General features: G+C 34.8%; 1 protein-coding gene across 1 annotated transcript; it reads left to right on the plus strand.

Moving 5' to 3' along the window:
* The first annotated feature begins 1,195 nt into the window (after window positions 1-1,195).
* Window positions 1,196-14,340, plus strand: LOC125663232 (multiple epidermal growth factor-like domains protein 11). Its single transcript, XM_056146135.1, has 12 exons — window positions 1,196-1,326; window positions 2,934-3,167; window positions 8,059-8,313; window positions 10,199-10,333; window positions 10,428-10,565; window positions 10,971-11,099; window positions 11,259-11,396; window positions 12,082-12,222; window positions 13,389-13,526; window positions 13,628-13,768; window positions 13,867-13,975; window positions 14,061-14,340. The coding sequence occupies exons 1-12, from the start codon at window positions 1,275-1,277 to the stop codon at window positions 14,221-14,223; spliced, it is 1,773 nt and encodes a 590-aa protein (XP_056002110.1). The 5' UTR covers window positions 1,196-1,274; the 3' UTR covers window positions 14,224-14,340.
* The last annotated feature ends 414 nt before the right edge of the window (window positions 14,341-14,754 follow it).

Consider the following 14,754-nt stretch of genomic DNA (forward strand, 5'->3'; position numbering starts at 1 on the left):
TACTGGATGCCTGGTAAGATTTACATTTATCTTGTAATTCATTTACTTGTTAAATATATGTAATTATACTGGCAGTCGTATTGATATTTATTTATCGTTTATCGTAAATGTTTAAATGTCTTTTAGTTTACGTCTTGTGTTTTATGTATGTCTATTATCTTGTGTGCATGTTTGTGAGTATGTTTTCATATTTTTTCTAGGTTTTTCCCCCTTCTATTGAAATAAAATAATTGTCTGAGACCGACCCAGTTTTGTGTTGTTTGAAACAAAACAGCGACCCTGCGACATATATTATTATTATTATAATATATATATATATATATATATATATATATATATATATATATATATATATATTATCGTAAATTTATAATGGTAATTTAATTTTTAAAATGTGCTTTCCCTGTCTATCATTAAAGAATTGTCCTACTTATTTGATAACTGATTTATATGGTTTACATGTTGGAGTTTACTATTCGAAACAATTGATCTTCACTACCCTTAACTTATGTCGTCCGTTATGTTTTTTTTTTTCACATTTATATGTTTAAAGCAGATAAACTGGGTTTTTAAAAAAAACAGAAATAGAGTGGACAGTGTCACTAAATGGATTTTAATTTTCTCTTAAGTAGAAACTTCAACAATGTGTAAATAAGGATTATTTCCTGTATATAGATATGCAATGTTTACCTTCCAGCATCCGAGTAATATTCAATTATCAAATAGATAGGCGGCCCTTCTGTCGCGAGTGCGCGGAGCGGACGAGGGAGAGAAGGACCTCATCTATTTGATAATGTGAATATTACGAGGATGCTAGAAGATGACCGACTTGTCACATATTTCAAAAGCTTCTCATTGTACATTATTGAACCATGCATCCAATTGGTAGATCACCATATACCATCGTCGGACGATGCATTTGTACATCAAAATTAATACGTTTTACCCGTAAAACATCAAAACTGATTATCCCTGTCATTATTAATCACATATCGGTGGTTCATAAATTATTTTTTCAGGTATTCTACGCAAGCATCTGTAGAAATGTCTTAAGAGAGAGAGAGAGAGAGAGAGAGAGAGAGAGAGAGAGAGAGAGAGAGAGACCTTCACCCCTGTTGCTGACTCGCCATTTAATAAGGACACCTGAACGTAAACAGTTCACACCATTTAAAATCCCCTGTTCATTCACCCAAATCATAAACACTGGTCTGGTTATTATCGAAGGTGTTCGGTATAAATTTACTTCCTTGTTTTGATCCTAATGTGCCGCCATCATGCTGCAAATATGTTTGATAATATTTTCGTTGCAGTTATGCACAGCCTATGGTATGATCTCGTAATATATTTTACATTTACATGTATTACAAGTTTGAGTCGCATTTCTTTTAGTTTCGTATCACGTATGGTTTTAGTTTAAATTAGCAGGACTTATCAACGTTGTCATATATGCATTCCCTGCTCATGTGTGCAAGACATTACATTCCTTAATATTAGATGATTCATCGGCACATTCCGTGCATAAAATTTCAATCTTTATATGCATGGTGTTTACAACTGAATGGCTTTATCTACATCAACATGCATTCTTTTCTGTCACGTGTTTCACTATTGTATTTAAGTTTTAACCGTTGGAATAATGAAAATCGTTTGAAATCATTAAATGGATTGCTAATCCAACACGAACGATGAACAGGGATTGCTTACTTTTCGTAGGTATCAGTCATGCTTCTAGGGGTCCATTTTTGTCAAATTCTAAATTTTGTATATTCATAGGATTTATGAGATTCTTTATTGTTGGCCATTTTCACATTTCACTGAGTTGTTTCATTAGTTAAGTACATGTTGATGCTGAAATATAAACACTAAAAACATGTGCCTCATTTGTAATAATAAGAATATGAAACATTGGTCAATTGCATTCTCATAACTCCCTCAGGGGATACACAATAGAAAGATGAACAAACGCTAGGTTATACCAGATGTAGGATCGGGTGCCTTGAGGAGAAGTAAGCATCCCCTGTCTGCTAGTCGCCTCAACCGTGAGTCCCATATCTTGGTCAGGTAAACGGAGTAATCTGAGGTCAAACTCAGGGTGCACCGAACGGTCTAACAATTGCCATGAAACTCGTCAGACATCATTTGGTCCAATGACAGGTTGTATTGGCAAACTAGATCGTTTAAGCATGCACAGAAAATGCGAAATGTTGTCTTCAAACGAGACTGTTGAAAGCTATGTAGCATCAAGTTGTCATTAGTTTGCCTCGATTAGAAAGCTGATCATATGCAGAACACGCTGTTTCGTATCGAATCATTTCATTCACCATATTTAGTTGACAATTGAATATTGATAAATATAAATGGGAAGTTGACATCCTGTGTTTCATAATGTAGAATTTTTAGATTGCCGTTAACATCTATGTTAAAAAAGAAATTAAAATGTTCTTCAAATTCCCAAGATATCAGAATTGGAATATTTGAAACATACATTTCCTTTTAAGATATCTTAATACGTAGCATTTTTTTTAACAATTTATATTTGCTATTGACGAGTCAGGTATGTTATAATGTACATCGTGGGTCCTTGATATGCCAGTTCCATTATATTCTGTTGATATCTAGTAAAATATAGGGCCGCTGTTTAAAGAGAAGTATCTGTTTTTCTGTCAATAATTTTAAACAATTCAACACTCTTCTACCTTAGAATATGATGCCCTATATTTGAAATTATATGGATAAAGAATTGATATAATATATTTCGTATATACCATGTACAGCCATGCAAATCATTCCGCTGTTAGCGTAGATTTATTATAAGTGTGCTCTCTTTAACTGTGATTTGACTGTAACGTGTCCACGAGGCTATCACATTGCTGTAGGATAAAGGAATGGTTTTGTGTGTTTGATAATTAAATATTTGATTAAATTTTATACAGAAAACATTGCCCTCAGAAAACCAACATGGCAACTCCATCCATATAACATATCTAACCCCATATTCGATGCAAGTAATGCTGTAGATGGACTCAAATCTGACCTTGGAGTCTGGGGAGGACAGTGTGCCATATCGAACTATACTCAACATATAGCCACATGGAGAGTGGACCTACAGGACATCCTCAGTATACGCCACATTACCATTTATTACAGAACGGAAAATGCTGCATGGGGTAAAGTACTTGACAATATGTTTTTAGCTTTTGGGAAACCTTGAGTTTGCTTATAAGCATGTATTATCAACACTTTTAATATTTGAAGCAACCTCATACCTCTCTATCAGTGGAAGTTTTTAAGTAAATATATAATTCAATAATAGCTATTGTTCTTATGAATTATAGGTTGAGTTTTGAAATATGAGTTCTTCATTAACATTCAGTATGTTTGCAAACTTCTAACGATTCATGTATGTACCACTGAATTCAAATGTACAATCAAGGCATTTGGCTTTGTATACAGGAATAAAAGGATCAATTGGCTTCATCCCTTTTTCCACCAAGGTTCGCTTTAATTAGCAGTAGCAACATATATATTGTCTCTCCATCGCTATGAAGTCGGCTTTGTACATTTATTCTTGAACTGACCATTGTGATCATATTGCACTCAGAATAATAGTACGTTTACCTAACAAATACTTCACTTAGTGAAGTACATTTTCATCACAGCAAGCACACATAAATTCCCCGGAGCCCGGTGGTAACTTTTTATAGGTGGTTCTCCATTGTATATACAAGTAGTTACAACGAGAAAAAGCGAAAAATGTCATCAAATATACAAATTAAACAATTGATCTGTTTGTTATTTGTAAGCTTGTATAATATTTTGTGATATTTTACATGAAGGTATTCAATGTAAAAAGCTTAGATGTTAGATATAATCAATGGATGCCGGTATTTTTGTAAACATAGTATTAGTTTGAAGAGTTAATTAAGCAAAACTAATCCACATTAAAAACCTACAAAGTTTTCATTAGAGCTTGATTTGTGTTACCTACATTTACACATTAATAAAGAACAAATGTTACTAGAATATGTTTCAAAATAAATCATATTCTTAGGCACAATTCTTGATAAGAAGTTTCACAAACGTTCTCGTTATGAAAATAAGAAATAGATGTAAGAATAATTCATTACTGCACATTTCTTTTAGACAATCATATTGCTCTTATTTTAATAAACGGCGGATAAGTTAAGAAAAGTCTCATATGCAAAATGATCGGCCTCTGATTATTTACCAGTCATACACATTTTATATACTTCAATCACATAATGATTTACCAATACAGGACTTTCCAGATACGGATCCACTCTGACTTTTATCACACATTGAACGTAATTTGTAGGGTATGTCACTTCCGGGTTGAAATAAGAACTAAGTAAACAAGCATGGAATACTCCAACTGCTATTAAATTACTGTATTAAAATGTTCTTTTTCAAAGAAAAGAATCACTACGACCATTCATAAGAAAATGCATTTAATTAAATTATGTGAGTTTGCAAGGAAAACTAATCTAGGGAATATATTGAGGATGCCGGTAAAACATTACACCTTTGATCCAAATATTCGCGTCTAAATGCGTCTTTTCCCTTCCATCTAATTTACAACTAGGTGCTAAGCACCAATAATAACTTGGGTTGCCATCGTGGGACTGTACATAGCTCTTTACGGACCGTCTGCTAGCGAAACACCAGTTGTATCGATATCAAGTTTGCCCTACAATTCCTTACTATCACCTGACCGCGGTGTACAAACGTCAAGTCAAATCGGTCGTTCCAGCATATCCCAAACATTCCGTATCAACAATTAATTTCATTTCAAACTCCTTTCTTTATATATTGTTAATTTTGGCTGTTCACAAAGACATTTAATATTCACCACTTACTTGTATTTTGAACTTCATAATATAAATCTTGCTGAAAGACCGTTCCATTGACCCCGAGATATTTGACCTGGTGACCTTAGCATTGGCATGTGACATATTCTTAGAAAATTCTAAGAGAAGCTCCATCTTTTAAACGCCAAGGCACTGATTTCTAATTTAGCACATGCGTTTTAGTTAGAAGATCTTTCCATTGGTACCAAAATGTTTGACCTTGTGACCTTGAAATTGACCCTAAAAAATTGAAAAATATTTATTAAAATGAGTTCCATTTTGTTGTAATCCAGGGACATCACTTTTTTATAAAGCATTTTGTTTTTTTATGAAGGAAGGATTTGAAAGAATTATATCGTATTCATACATTTACTTGCATGAATCATGTTAAAACACTAACAGCTTCACATATCTTTACAAGTATCATTATTTATGAAACATACAATTTAAAATTCGGTTAGAACATTTATTTGTATTAATGATTTTTTCGAGTTATCTTAATCAGAAAAAAAAAATAAAACATATGCATGTACAAACTACTTCTTTTTGGAAGAACAATAAAAAAAATAGATAATACTAATAATAATGACTAAAAAAAACGGAGTAAATGAATAGAAAAAAAAAACTAGATGTAAAAATGTGTATTTAATCGGATGCACATGGTGAATTTTATGATATAATGGTTACATTTATAATCAGTTCATTGCGAAATCATTGCAAAAATGTTTCAATCTTAACATGCAGATTTGGGGCATCAATTGCCCATATGTTTGTACATATATATGTAGCAATATTTGAATATTTACATTTGCAACTGTTTTCTCCTACATAACACTATTACGAGCAATACGTATTTATTTCTGGATAAATCTACTACGGGGTCAACATTTATTACAAGTAGGTAGCAAGTACTACTTTTACTAAGTATTTACTAAGGCAATACACATCTAGCAATCGCTCTCACTTACTACAGAAATCGTTCAATAGATGAAATCAACATCACAAAATGTATTTACGGTTTTATTTGTATTCCAAGCAGTGGACTTTCATCAATAATTGATAAAAGCATTTCTGTAAACAATGTCTTTAGTTACTAGCCTACTAGGCCTTTCGTCTGCTACAACTTCACCCTGGTCATCGGTGATGCGGAATTGTACCTACTACTAGACGATGACATTAGACTTTAGCAAAAAGGTCATTCACAGGATGTATGGCCGATAAGTTGTCAAAGTGCATTAAGACCTACACACCACACTGCTTCCGTGCCACAGCAGCCATAGTGCTTGATGTCGGTTTCCAAGTTTATGTCGGGACATCGAAGCGAGGCGTCGTTAAAAACTTATTACAAAAAATTATCGAGTCAAAAGAAGCGTTCAGTGAGCGTTTATCAACAATTACATATCCAAATCCAAACCGTCCCTTACCTTCGTGCAGTTCCACATTCTCTGCGATGTTCAGTTCTTTCCGGAGATTCATCTGAGCTGCGTCCTCTGTCCTGTCTATAAATGATTTGCCTACACCTGACGACTGCCGCCCTGTTCTTCATGTTCCTCCATCTCAGTCTTCTGTTAACTCCGTAATATCCACAGAATATCTTTCAAAGTCGGTCTTCAGCGTCTTCACTTTTCAAAAGTCAAAGCGCATCACAACTCTAAGTGTAACACTGCGCATCCCCGTTTAAATCATAATTCCCCCACCCCCTAAAATTAGACACATGGAAGAGTTTTCCATTATATACTCCCGAGTTAATGTATAAGTATATGTTGATATACTTGCTTTCTAGCGTCTTAATAATTAAAACAGTTCTTCATTTTATAGAACTTTGTTTTGTGTTGTCGTCATTTTGAACATCTATGACGCTTCGTTGTGGACGTCAACAATTTGAAATGTATGGAAACGTGTGGTTAACACAATTCAGTAATGTTACCGACCAAAAATGTAAATATAAGTAATAAGGTATCATTTTAAAATATTTATCGGGATATAAATACAGGTTGGTACATGATCAAATCTTGACAGGCTACTGGCAAATAAATTGATGCCAGAGGGCTATCAGCAGTTTCATGTGAAGTAAAAGTATCTACTTCTTAAATACATGTAAAACTTTTCATTCGTTTGAATGTTGTCCGGTATGATTCATTCCAATTGTAACACCGTTCCTTACACACTGGTTTTGACTACGGATTACTCTGTTTCGTTCATCAAGATATAGTGTTCATGGTGGCTGTCACCACTCAGCGTGGATGTGTACTTTTCTTTGTACCTTCACATTTTCCATTGATCACTTTTTTTTCCCGCTAAACATAAATACACTTAGCGAAGATATATTGAATATGATGCACGTTGAATTATCGGATTCCTCTGCTTCCTACAGGGTCACAGAGAACGAAAATCAGATATAGCTACTTGGTGTAAATTCTAAGAGGTTCATATACAGTGTCTTTTATATGACGTATTTCGTATTATGAGGCAATATGATTATATTGCATATCATATCAATATCCATTTGTCTTCTGTAAATAACTACTAATATTTCAATTACCGTGTGTCCGTTAAAGACTGAATACACACATTGACTATAAAAAAAAAGATATGTTGGTCGTTTGGTTGGTTTGTTCCACGTCCCGTCGAGATTTTGTCTCTTATATTGATACGTCACCAGTTGTAGGAGAAGCACACTGACGCCCGTAACAGTGAGGTTTTGTTATCGTATCGCCAGCTTCCGCCACACGGGACCTCCGTTTGAAGATCATTATTCGAACGACTCGTTATTCTTCAGTTCTAAATGCCGAGTGTTTGCCACAATAGCAAGCCGTCTTATGTTTATGTTTAGACTTGACGCGGCCACGGCACGAGAACAGCTCGAACTCACGACCCCTGGTTACAAAACGAATGCTGTATTGCTGAGCTCCTAAAAGATTGAGAGAAAATCTCATCGTTATTATTGTTTCTGTAATTTCCAATGTCACACTTTTCGGCAGGAGAATATTAATTCTTCCCCTTTTAAATTTAGAAATGTAAATACAAATATTCATAATGATATTTTCAATTGATGGAAATCACATTATCCCCCCCTTCCCTTGTAGTTTTTGACACATTTTCAACAATATGCACAATGAAAAAGTTCATGAGGAGTTTATTATTAATGTTTGTTAAAACGATAATACGCTGTTTATGTTTTATATCTCAGGTTCAACGAACGCCTTTACTGGACGATTTTTGGGGTTTTCATTATACGTATCAAACACAACCGACAGAACACGGGGAAAATTGTGTTTCCATGACACGAGCTACACAACCACCACAATACCTGCCGTCCTCAACGTCACCTGTCCAGTTCATGGACAATACGTCATCTACTACAACGAAAGACTACCAGGAGTGACCTACCCTAGTGGATACGATCAATATGCATTTAATGAACTCTGTGAAGTAGAGGTTTACGGTATATGTTGATAATTTATTATTTCACTGATATATAACTAATATATGTTTGCATACCACAGTAATATATGGAAGGTGAAGATAACGAACAGTGATCAGTCTCATAACTCCCATAAGCAATACAAAAAGTTGGGCAAAAACCACTGGATATAGCAGAGGTGGAATCAGGTGCCTAGGAGGAGAAAGCATCCCCTGTCAACCGGTCAAATCCGCCACGAGCCCTATATATTGTGAACCCATATGTGGTCTACTGAAAAGAGGACACGATGGTCCGATTACACGATGATATGACACGGCTATACTATGACAATGGCACGATGACTCGATGGGGAAGCACGATGGTGATTGTACGATGTGATGACACGATGCTATCATTGTAACTTTCCATCGTACCATCGTACTAATGTGTCGAATTGTGAAAGGAGTAATAGCTAACATAAATAGTAAATCCTACTTATGCTACGTGAATTTAATTTTTTAATGAGAATGCATTATGGAGAAAAAAAATATAGTAATTCCTGATTAAATGCATATGAGCATCGTCGAATACAAATCAGATTACATCGTTATAAAAAAAAATGATTATGCTTTTTAATTGTAAGTGGGGTTCGTACGATCGTTTCATTGTAACTCACCAATATATTACATATTATTATTCATGATCATCTGATTGTCCTATAGTGAGGTACTCTTTAAGCTGCTTTCGTAAATCTCATGAATTAAAAAAAAAAGTAAAATTAATCGACCAGAATGTCGAATTAAATGTGCAGGGCAGAAGTAAGCCAAACTTACAATCAAGAATCACTGTAGTTTAACAAATTGACCAATCACCCTTTTGAAATTTCATGCGAGGTGTCTGTATGGAACTTATTCGACAGGGGTTGCTATATGAAAATAAATAACATCTTTTTAGATTGTTTATCAATTTTTTTAATTTGTCGGAAATCAACAACTTTAGCAAGTGGGCAGAGTTAAAAATAATGGGTTTAAACGATTTGTATAGTCGTGTTTCACAAATATCACCGATGATGACTAGTCCTACCTAAAAATTACGAGTCAGTTCACTGAATGGATTTAAAAGTAGATTTATTTTTTTCTCATGCATAATTTTCATACTCTATTTGATGTAGATTAGAAATGAAGGCACCGTAGTTCGTTGTTCTATCTACTTGTCGGTTTTATTCAAATTATCTGTTTCACAACCACCTAGCTTATCATTAACAATACTATCAGCTGGAAAATCGGTAAAAGGATTTTTAGTGGAATTTCTAATGTGCTGACTAGATGGCTACATTTTAATTTGATTTCTCAGCTCCGTTCTCGGTGAACGAACATAATGTGTTTAAGGTGTCTCCGTATGGCCGAGGTAATTCTCACCGCATTTACAAAAAGAAAATTTTAAGTAGCACATGACATTGTCGTTTTAACTTTTAATCTATTTCTGTTTTTGAATAAAAATCAGGATCGTTGTGCTATGTACGGGCAAATAACACATCTTAGTTTATTGCACGTCTTGAGTTTTTAAAGGTTACTAGTAAAACAGGCGCTGATAATAATGCGTCTAAATGCATGGCGTACCGTTTACTTTTCATTTATTGCATTTTTTCTGAATCACTTTTTATGTCTGGACCGATTTCTAATATAAGAAAGATATATACATTATCTTCCGACAAACCTAATCTACAGTCTATCTATCTCTTACATGTCCATTAAAATAGATATTGAAATTTATCACCGTCTTCTGATTCATACTTGATCGTATACCTCAAGGTTAATTTAAACAGTATTTTACATTTTACAATGTTAATATTTTTGTAAGAATGTCATGCGCTTGGTTTCTAGGGATTTAACTGCGATTTTAAGACTTGTTTTTAAATTCTTCTAAGGTTGTCCTGTACCCGGTTACTTCGGACCTGACTGTTCTTTCCCTTATCCTGATACTAACTGTCGATACTGTCACATAGAGACTGGGGCCTGTCAGGGATGTAAACTCGGATACCAGGGACATCAGTGTGAACTACGTATGTCCATTTCAGTTTTACTTCAGTGTTACATGTACTTGAATCTTTGTAAAAAAAATCATTGTTCATGTATGTACATGAATTTCATTTTTAGCGTGCAGTCATCAGTATTACGGAGAACTATGTAAGAAGACCTGTGGTAACTGTAGTGACGGGGTGACGTGTAACAATGTAGACGGGACATGTACAAACGGATGTGAGGTCGGTGTCTACGGAGACAAATGCAAAACACGTATGTCTGGGCGATATAGAGCATACAAGTACATTTCGTATATGCATGGTATGATGCCGTCATGAAAAAGATACTATTTTGAAATGATAACCATTATCACATAAATTGCAATTCAATAATCATTTCCCGCAAAGGCTTATCAAACTCCCCGTCTAAGATCGGCTTTTCATCAAGTAGAAATATGATTCTATGGATAAAACGCAGAAATCGATACATCTACATGTATCACAGTCGTTGAAGTTCATTCATTTCAATGGTTGTGTGCATGTTGCGAAACACGACTAACAGTGATTTTGACAATTGTACACACTTATAGGTCCAAATACTTTAATATTTGAAGTTTTATCTCAGAAATTGTGCCTACACTGTTGACTTACACTTATTTTGCCTTACTGACTTTTTCAGCGTGCCCTATTGGTTGGCAAGGGAAGAACTGTTCTCGAACGTGCACTAATTGTGACAGATGTGAGAGATTTACAGGACAATGTACATCTCCTTGTTATCCTGGCTGGAAAGGGACACATTGTACTGAGGGTAAAATTGTTGCTTAAGATGGAGGTGTACTTTTATTTCTGAAACTTTAAAAGAAACATCTTCTTTCCTGAAAATGAGCATTGTGCATTAAGGAATGTGAATATATTACATGTACATGTTTTAAAGTTATCGTGATATGTATTGTACTCTAATTCATAGAATGTGACGGGAGGAAATACGGAGTGAGCTGTATATATAACTGTGGAACATGTCTACATAACAAACAATGTCACCATATAAACGGATCATGTCTTCAGGGATGTGATGCCGGATTTGAAGGAAACCTTTGTAAAACTAGTGAGACCTAATTCCATTAAAGAACGTTCAAACTAATATAAAATTTCAAAAATTCACAGGCATTGCATTCTTTTCTGAATAACTGCAGTACGTTCATACACAAAATGTACAATCAGTTAGTTCATCAACGAACGTAAGGTTAACATTATTTGAATTTGATCAGTCTGAAGCATTTTGTTAAATATGATTTCAGTTACATGTTGGTCGGAATGGTTTTCTAAAGAATCCCTTACCTCGGTGTGATTTTAACGAATTAATTTGACGACTTCAAATATTCAAACTTCACACTATATTCAATATCAGGTTAATCATTAAACAATCAGAAAATTGATTTTCATATAGATATGGGTTCCCTCGGATAGGTAAGTGTAAATGCTCGTTGATATGCAAAGATGATTTTGAACGATATGTGTACAATGCATATGACTTGTTTGTATCTAACAACCGGGAATCGACACCAGTCTCCCCTCGTGTCCATGCTTGCCGACACGTGATACATCAATAGCAAATAGAGAAGAGTATATATCATTTGCCAGTGAAGACAAGGGACAGGTCTAGCATCACTCTGTTGTAGTATGCTTACATTATTTGTTGTTACAAGGGTTCTGTGATTGCCGTTCTTGAGAAACATTACTATGTGAAGTAGGGAAGCAAGATTGGTGGATAGCTTTTTTTACAATTGCAGCTTGTTCGGTTGGTTATTATGGGGGTAATTGCCCAGGGAAATGTAGCGTTAACTGTGGAGTCCCCGGAAGGTGTAACAAAACAACTGGACAATGTGAGGGAGGCTGCCAACCAGGGTGGAGAGGAATTTTGTGTGACACAAGTAAATTTTCTTTCATTTTGCTTTAATGCAAATATTAGGAAAATACTGCATCCCTATACCACCACCCATTATTTGATTATGACTGTATCTAGGTACCAGTCCGTCGTGAATGCATATAAGTTAGTGAATTCAAAAGAGCATGCTAATTTTTTGACAGTATATTTAAAATCCTGCATAGTGGGGGATTACAACCTCAAACAATTTGCCCCGAATTTTGCTTTCTTAAAGTTTGATGGAGGGAGGGGTGAGACGAGTGCTCGTCATTCGATACACAAGTTACATTCACAATTTCAAGGTTATATTCTTACCATTCAAAAATACTGTACTAAAAGGTGAAGGTAATGTCCATCCGATACATCTTTATCAGAATATGAAAATAAAGATAAAAAACGTGTCAGAAACTGGAGGGGTTGTCCGTATGATCCCTTCCCATGATTCTACGTGTTTAAACATTCAATTAGACTACTTACCGCAGCTAGTGAGTAGGCCTACATCATTATTCTGTCTTTTTTACGGATTCGTTATATATTATTATACCCCGGTATGAGATTTCTGTGCAACACATGATCTGATTAGTTTAGACAGTCACGTGCCTGGGTTGATAACATTTCATATATCCTTTTCGTACATCATATCCTCCCACCATAGTTCATCCCTTGGGCAGTCTCGTACATTTTCCATAAAGTTATCGTCAAGGTAAAGGAAGCTCGAGGCATTGTACTTTAATAGTTCATATGGCACAACATTTACGGGTCTCTGAAATACAGTTAATTCGTGTCGATTTAGTTTATACAAACCACAAGTAAGTAAATCAGCATTCGAGGAGAAATGTTTATCATATCACTGTATTTAGTTGATTGTACCTTCTAAAACGTTGACGGCGCGTTATTACCATGAGAGCGACCTTAGCTACATACAATATATAGATGAGCGGATTTCAATTTTAAATACATGCAATAAATGTAAACGTCACATCAATAATTCTAATAAAAATGCCCAAAGAAACATTAATTATCATTTTCACCATCCAGTAAGGGTACCACACAAATATAGTATTTTGAGTGCAATCTTATCGACCATGCACTTCATCTACTTAGTTTTTCTTAAGTACAGTTACATGGTTCATTGAAACGTTTCCTGCATTTTTATTTTTATTATTACACTAGAGTGTGATGATAACCAGTACGGACCAGGCTGTAACCAAACATGCGGAAAATGTCGGGAGGGTAAGCAGTGTCACCACATCAGTGGTTCCTGTAATAACGAATGCGGACCTGGATATCAGGGAGACAAATGTGATGAGGGTAATGTTTGTGTGTGCTGAAGTACGAGATCTACATTTCAATCAAACGTACGTGCCTTGCTATTTCATGATCTAATTATCATTTTAATTTCATTTTTATAGTCTGCGAGTTTGGACATTTTGGTGCTGGTTGTAAAGAAGAATGTAGTGTATTTTGTCAGAAATCACGTGATTGCCACCATGTGACGGGCTATTGCACGAATGGTTGCAAAACTGGATGGCATGGGAAGGATTGTTTAGAAGGTCAGCATGAACAAACAAGAATATACATATATAAATGTAATGCTGTGACACGTTTTTTTTAATATAATTTTTTTCATTGTTTCAATTAATTATTGTAGTTGAAAGTCAAGAGCAGGAAACGGACACACGATTTTATACAGTCCTTGGTGTGTTATGTCTTACATTGGTTCTCAATGGAGTGTATGTCGTTTACAGAATCGTAAAATGGTAAGCAGCTTTTCTCAAAGGCGCCACATTACAAATTCTCTTCAAAAACCCTCGAGTTTCAAATTCTTAATGAAATATATTTCAGGAACAAGACGAAATTGGACGAAGGAAAGAAATATCATCCGAGTGATTCTACGACTTTCACCAAAGACGCTGTACTAAAAATCCAAGACGATGGGAATGTGAACAGTGGATATCAGGAACTGACAGAACTGAGTCAACCTTCAACCTATGACTCCATTCATTAAAAGGAAATCATATATGTCGGTTTTCACTTAGCCGTGGGTTTCAATTCATTGACATGTTTGAAAATTTGTTATATTTTATGCATCCTCCATTTTACAACATGACGTATGCATTTTTTTTTTAAATATAACCAGTGTGCGTTCCTCTTACAAACAAAAGGAATCAGAATTCAGGAAGTGAGATTTCTGTCAAAATGTGTTACATTTGTACACCAGGATGAATTTAGATCAATAATGTTCGAGTAACTCTCCTATCTGCACCAGAGAGACAATGTTAAGGTAACGACGTTGAGAAAATCAATATATATATATATATATATATATATATATATATATATATATATATATATGTTTTGCAGTAGAACTAATATTGTTGTGCAGTCATTCTGTAAATAAATTTCGAATCATTGTGAATTGTATTAACATTGACCTTTCTAAATGTATCTTGACATGCATTTGCTTGTTGAATACGATAGTGATTACAAAGCAATAGATTAGACCGATGTGTTTTTCGTCAACTTCCCGAAAAACACC

Source organism: Ostrea edulis, chromosome 8 (genome assembly GCF_947568905.1).
Source record: "Ostrea edulis chromosome 8, xbOstEdul1.1, whole genome shotgun sequence".
NCBI classification, from domain to species: domain Eukaryota; kingdom Metazoa; phylum Mollusca; class Bivalvia; order Ostreida; family Ostreidae; genus Ostrea; species Ostrea edulis.

Excerpts from the sequence above, each read along its gene's own strand:
- LOC125663232 (XM_056146135.1), top strand. The coding sequence starts at position 1,275 with ATGCTGCAAATATGTTTGATAATATTTTCGTTGCAGTTATGCACAGCC. Across the intron at positions 1,327-2,933 it reads GCAGTTATGCACAGCCTATG|AAAACATTGCCCTCAGAAAA; the intron begins GTATGATCTCGT and ends AATTTTATACAG. Across the intron at positions 13,527-13,627 it reads GGGAGACAAATGTGATGAGG|TCTGCGAGTTTGGACATTTT; the intron begins GTAATGTTTGTG and ends TCATTTTTATAG.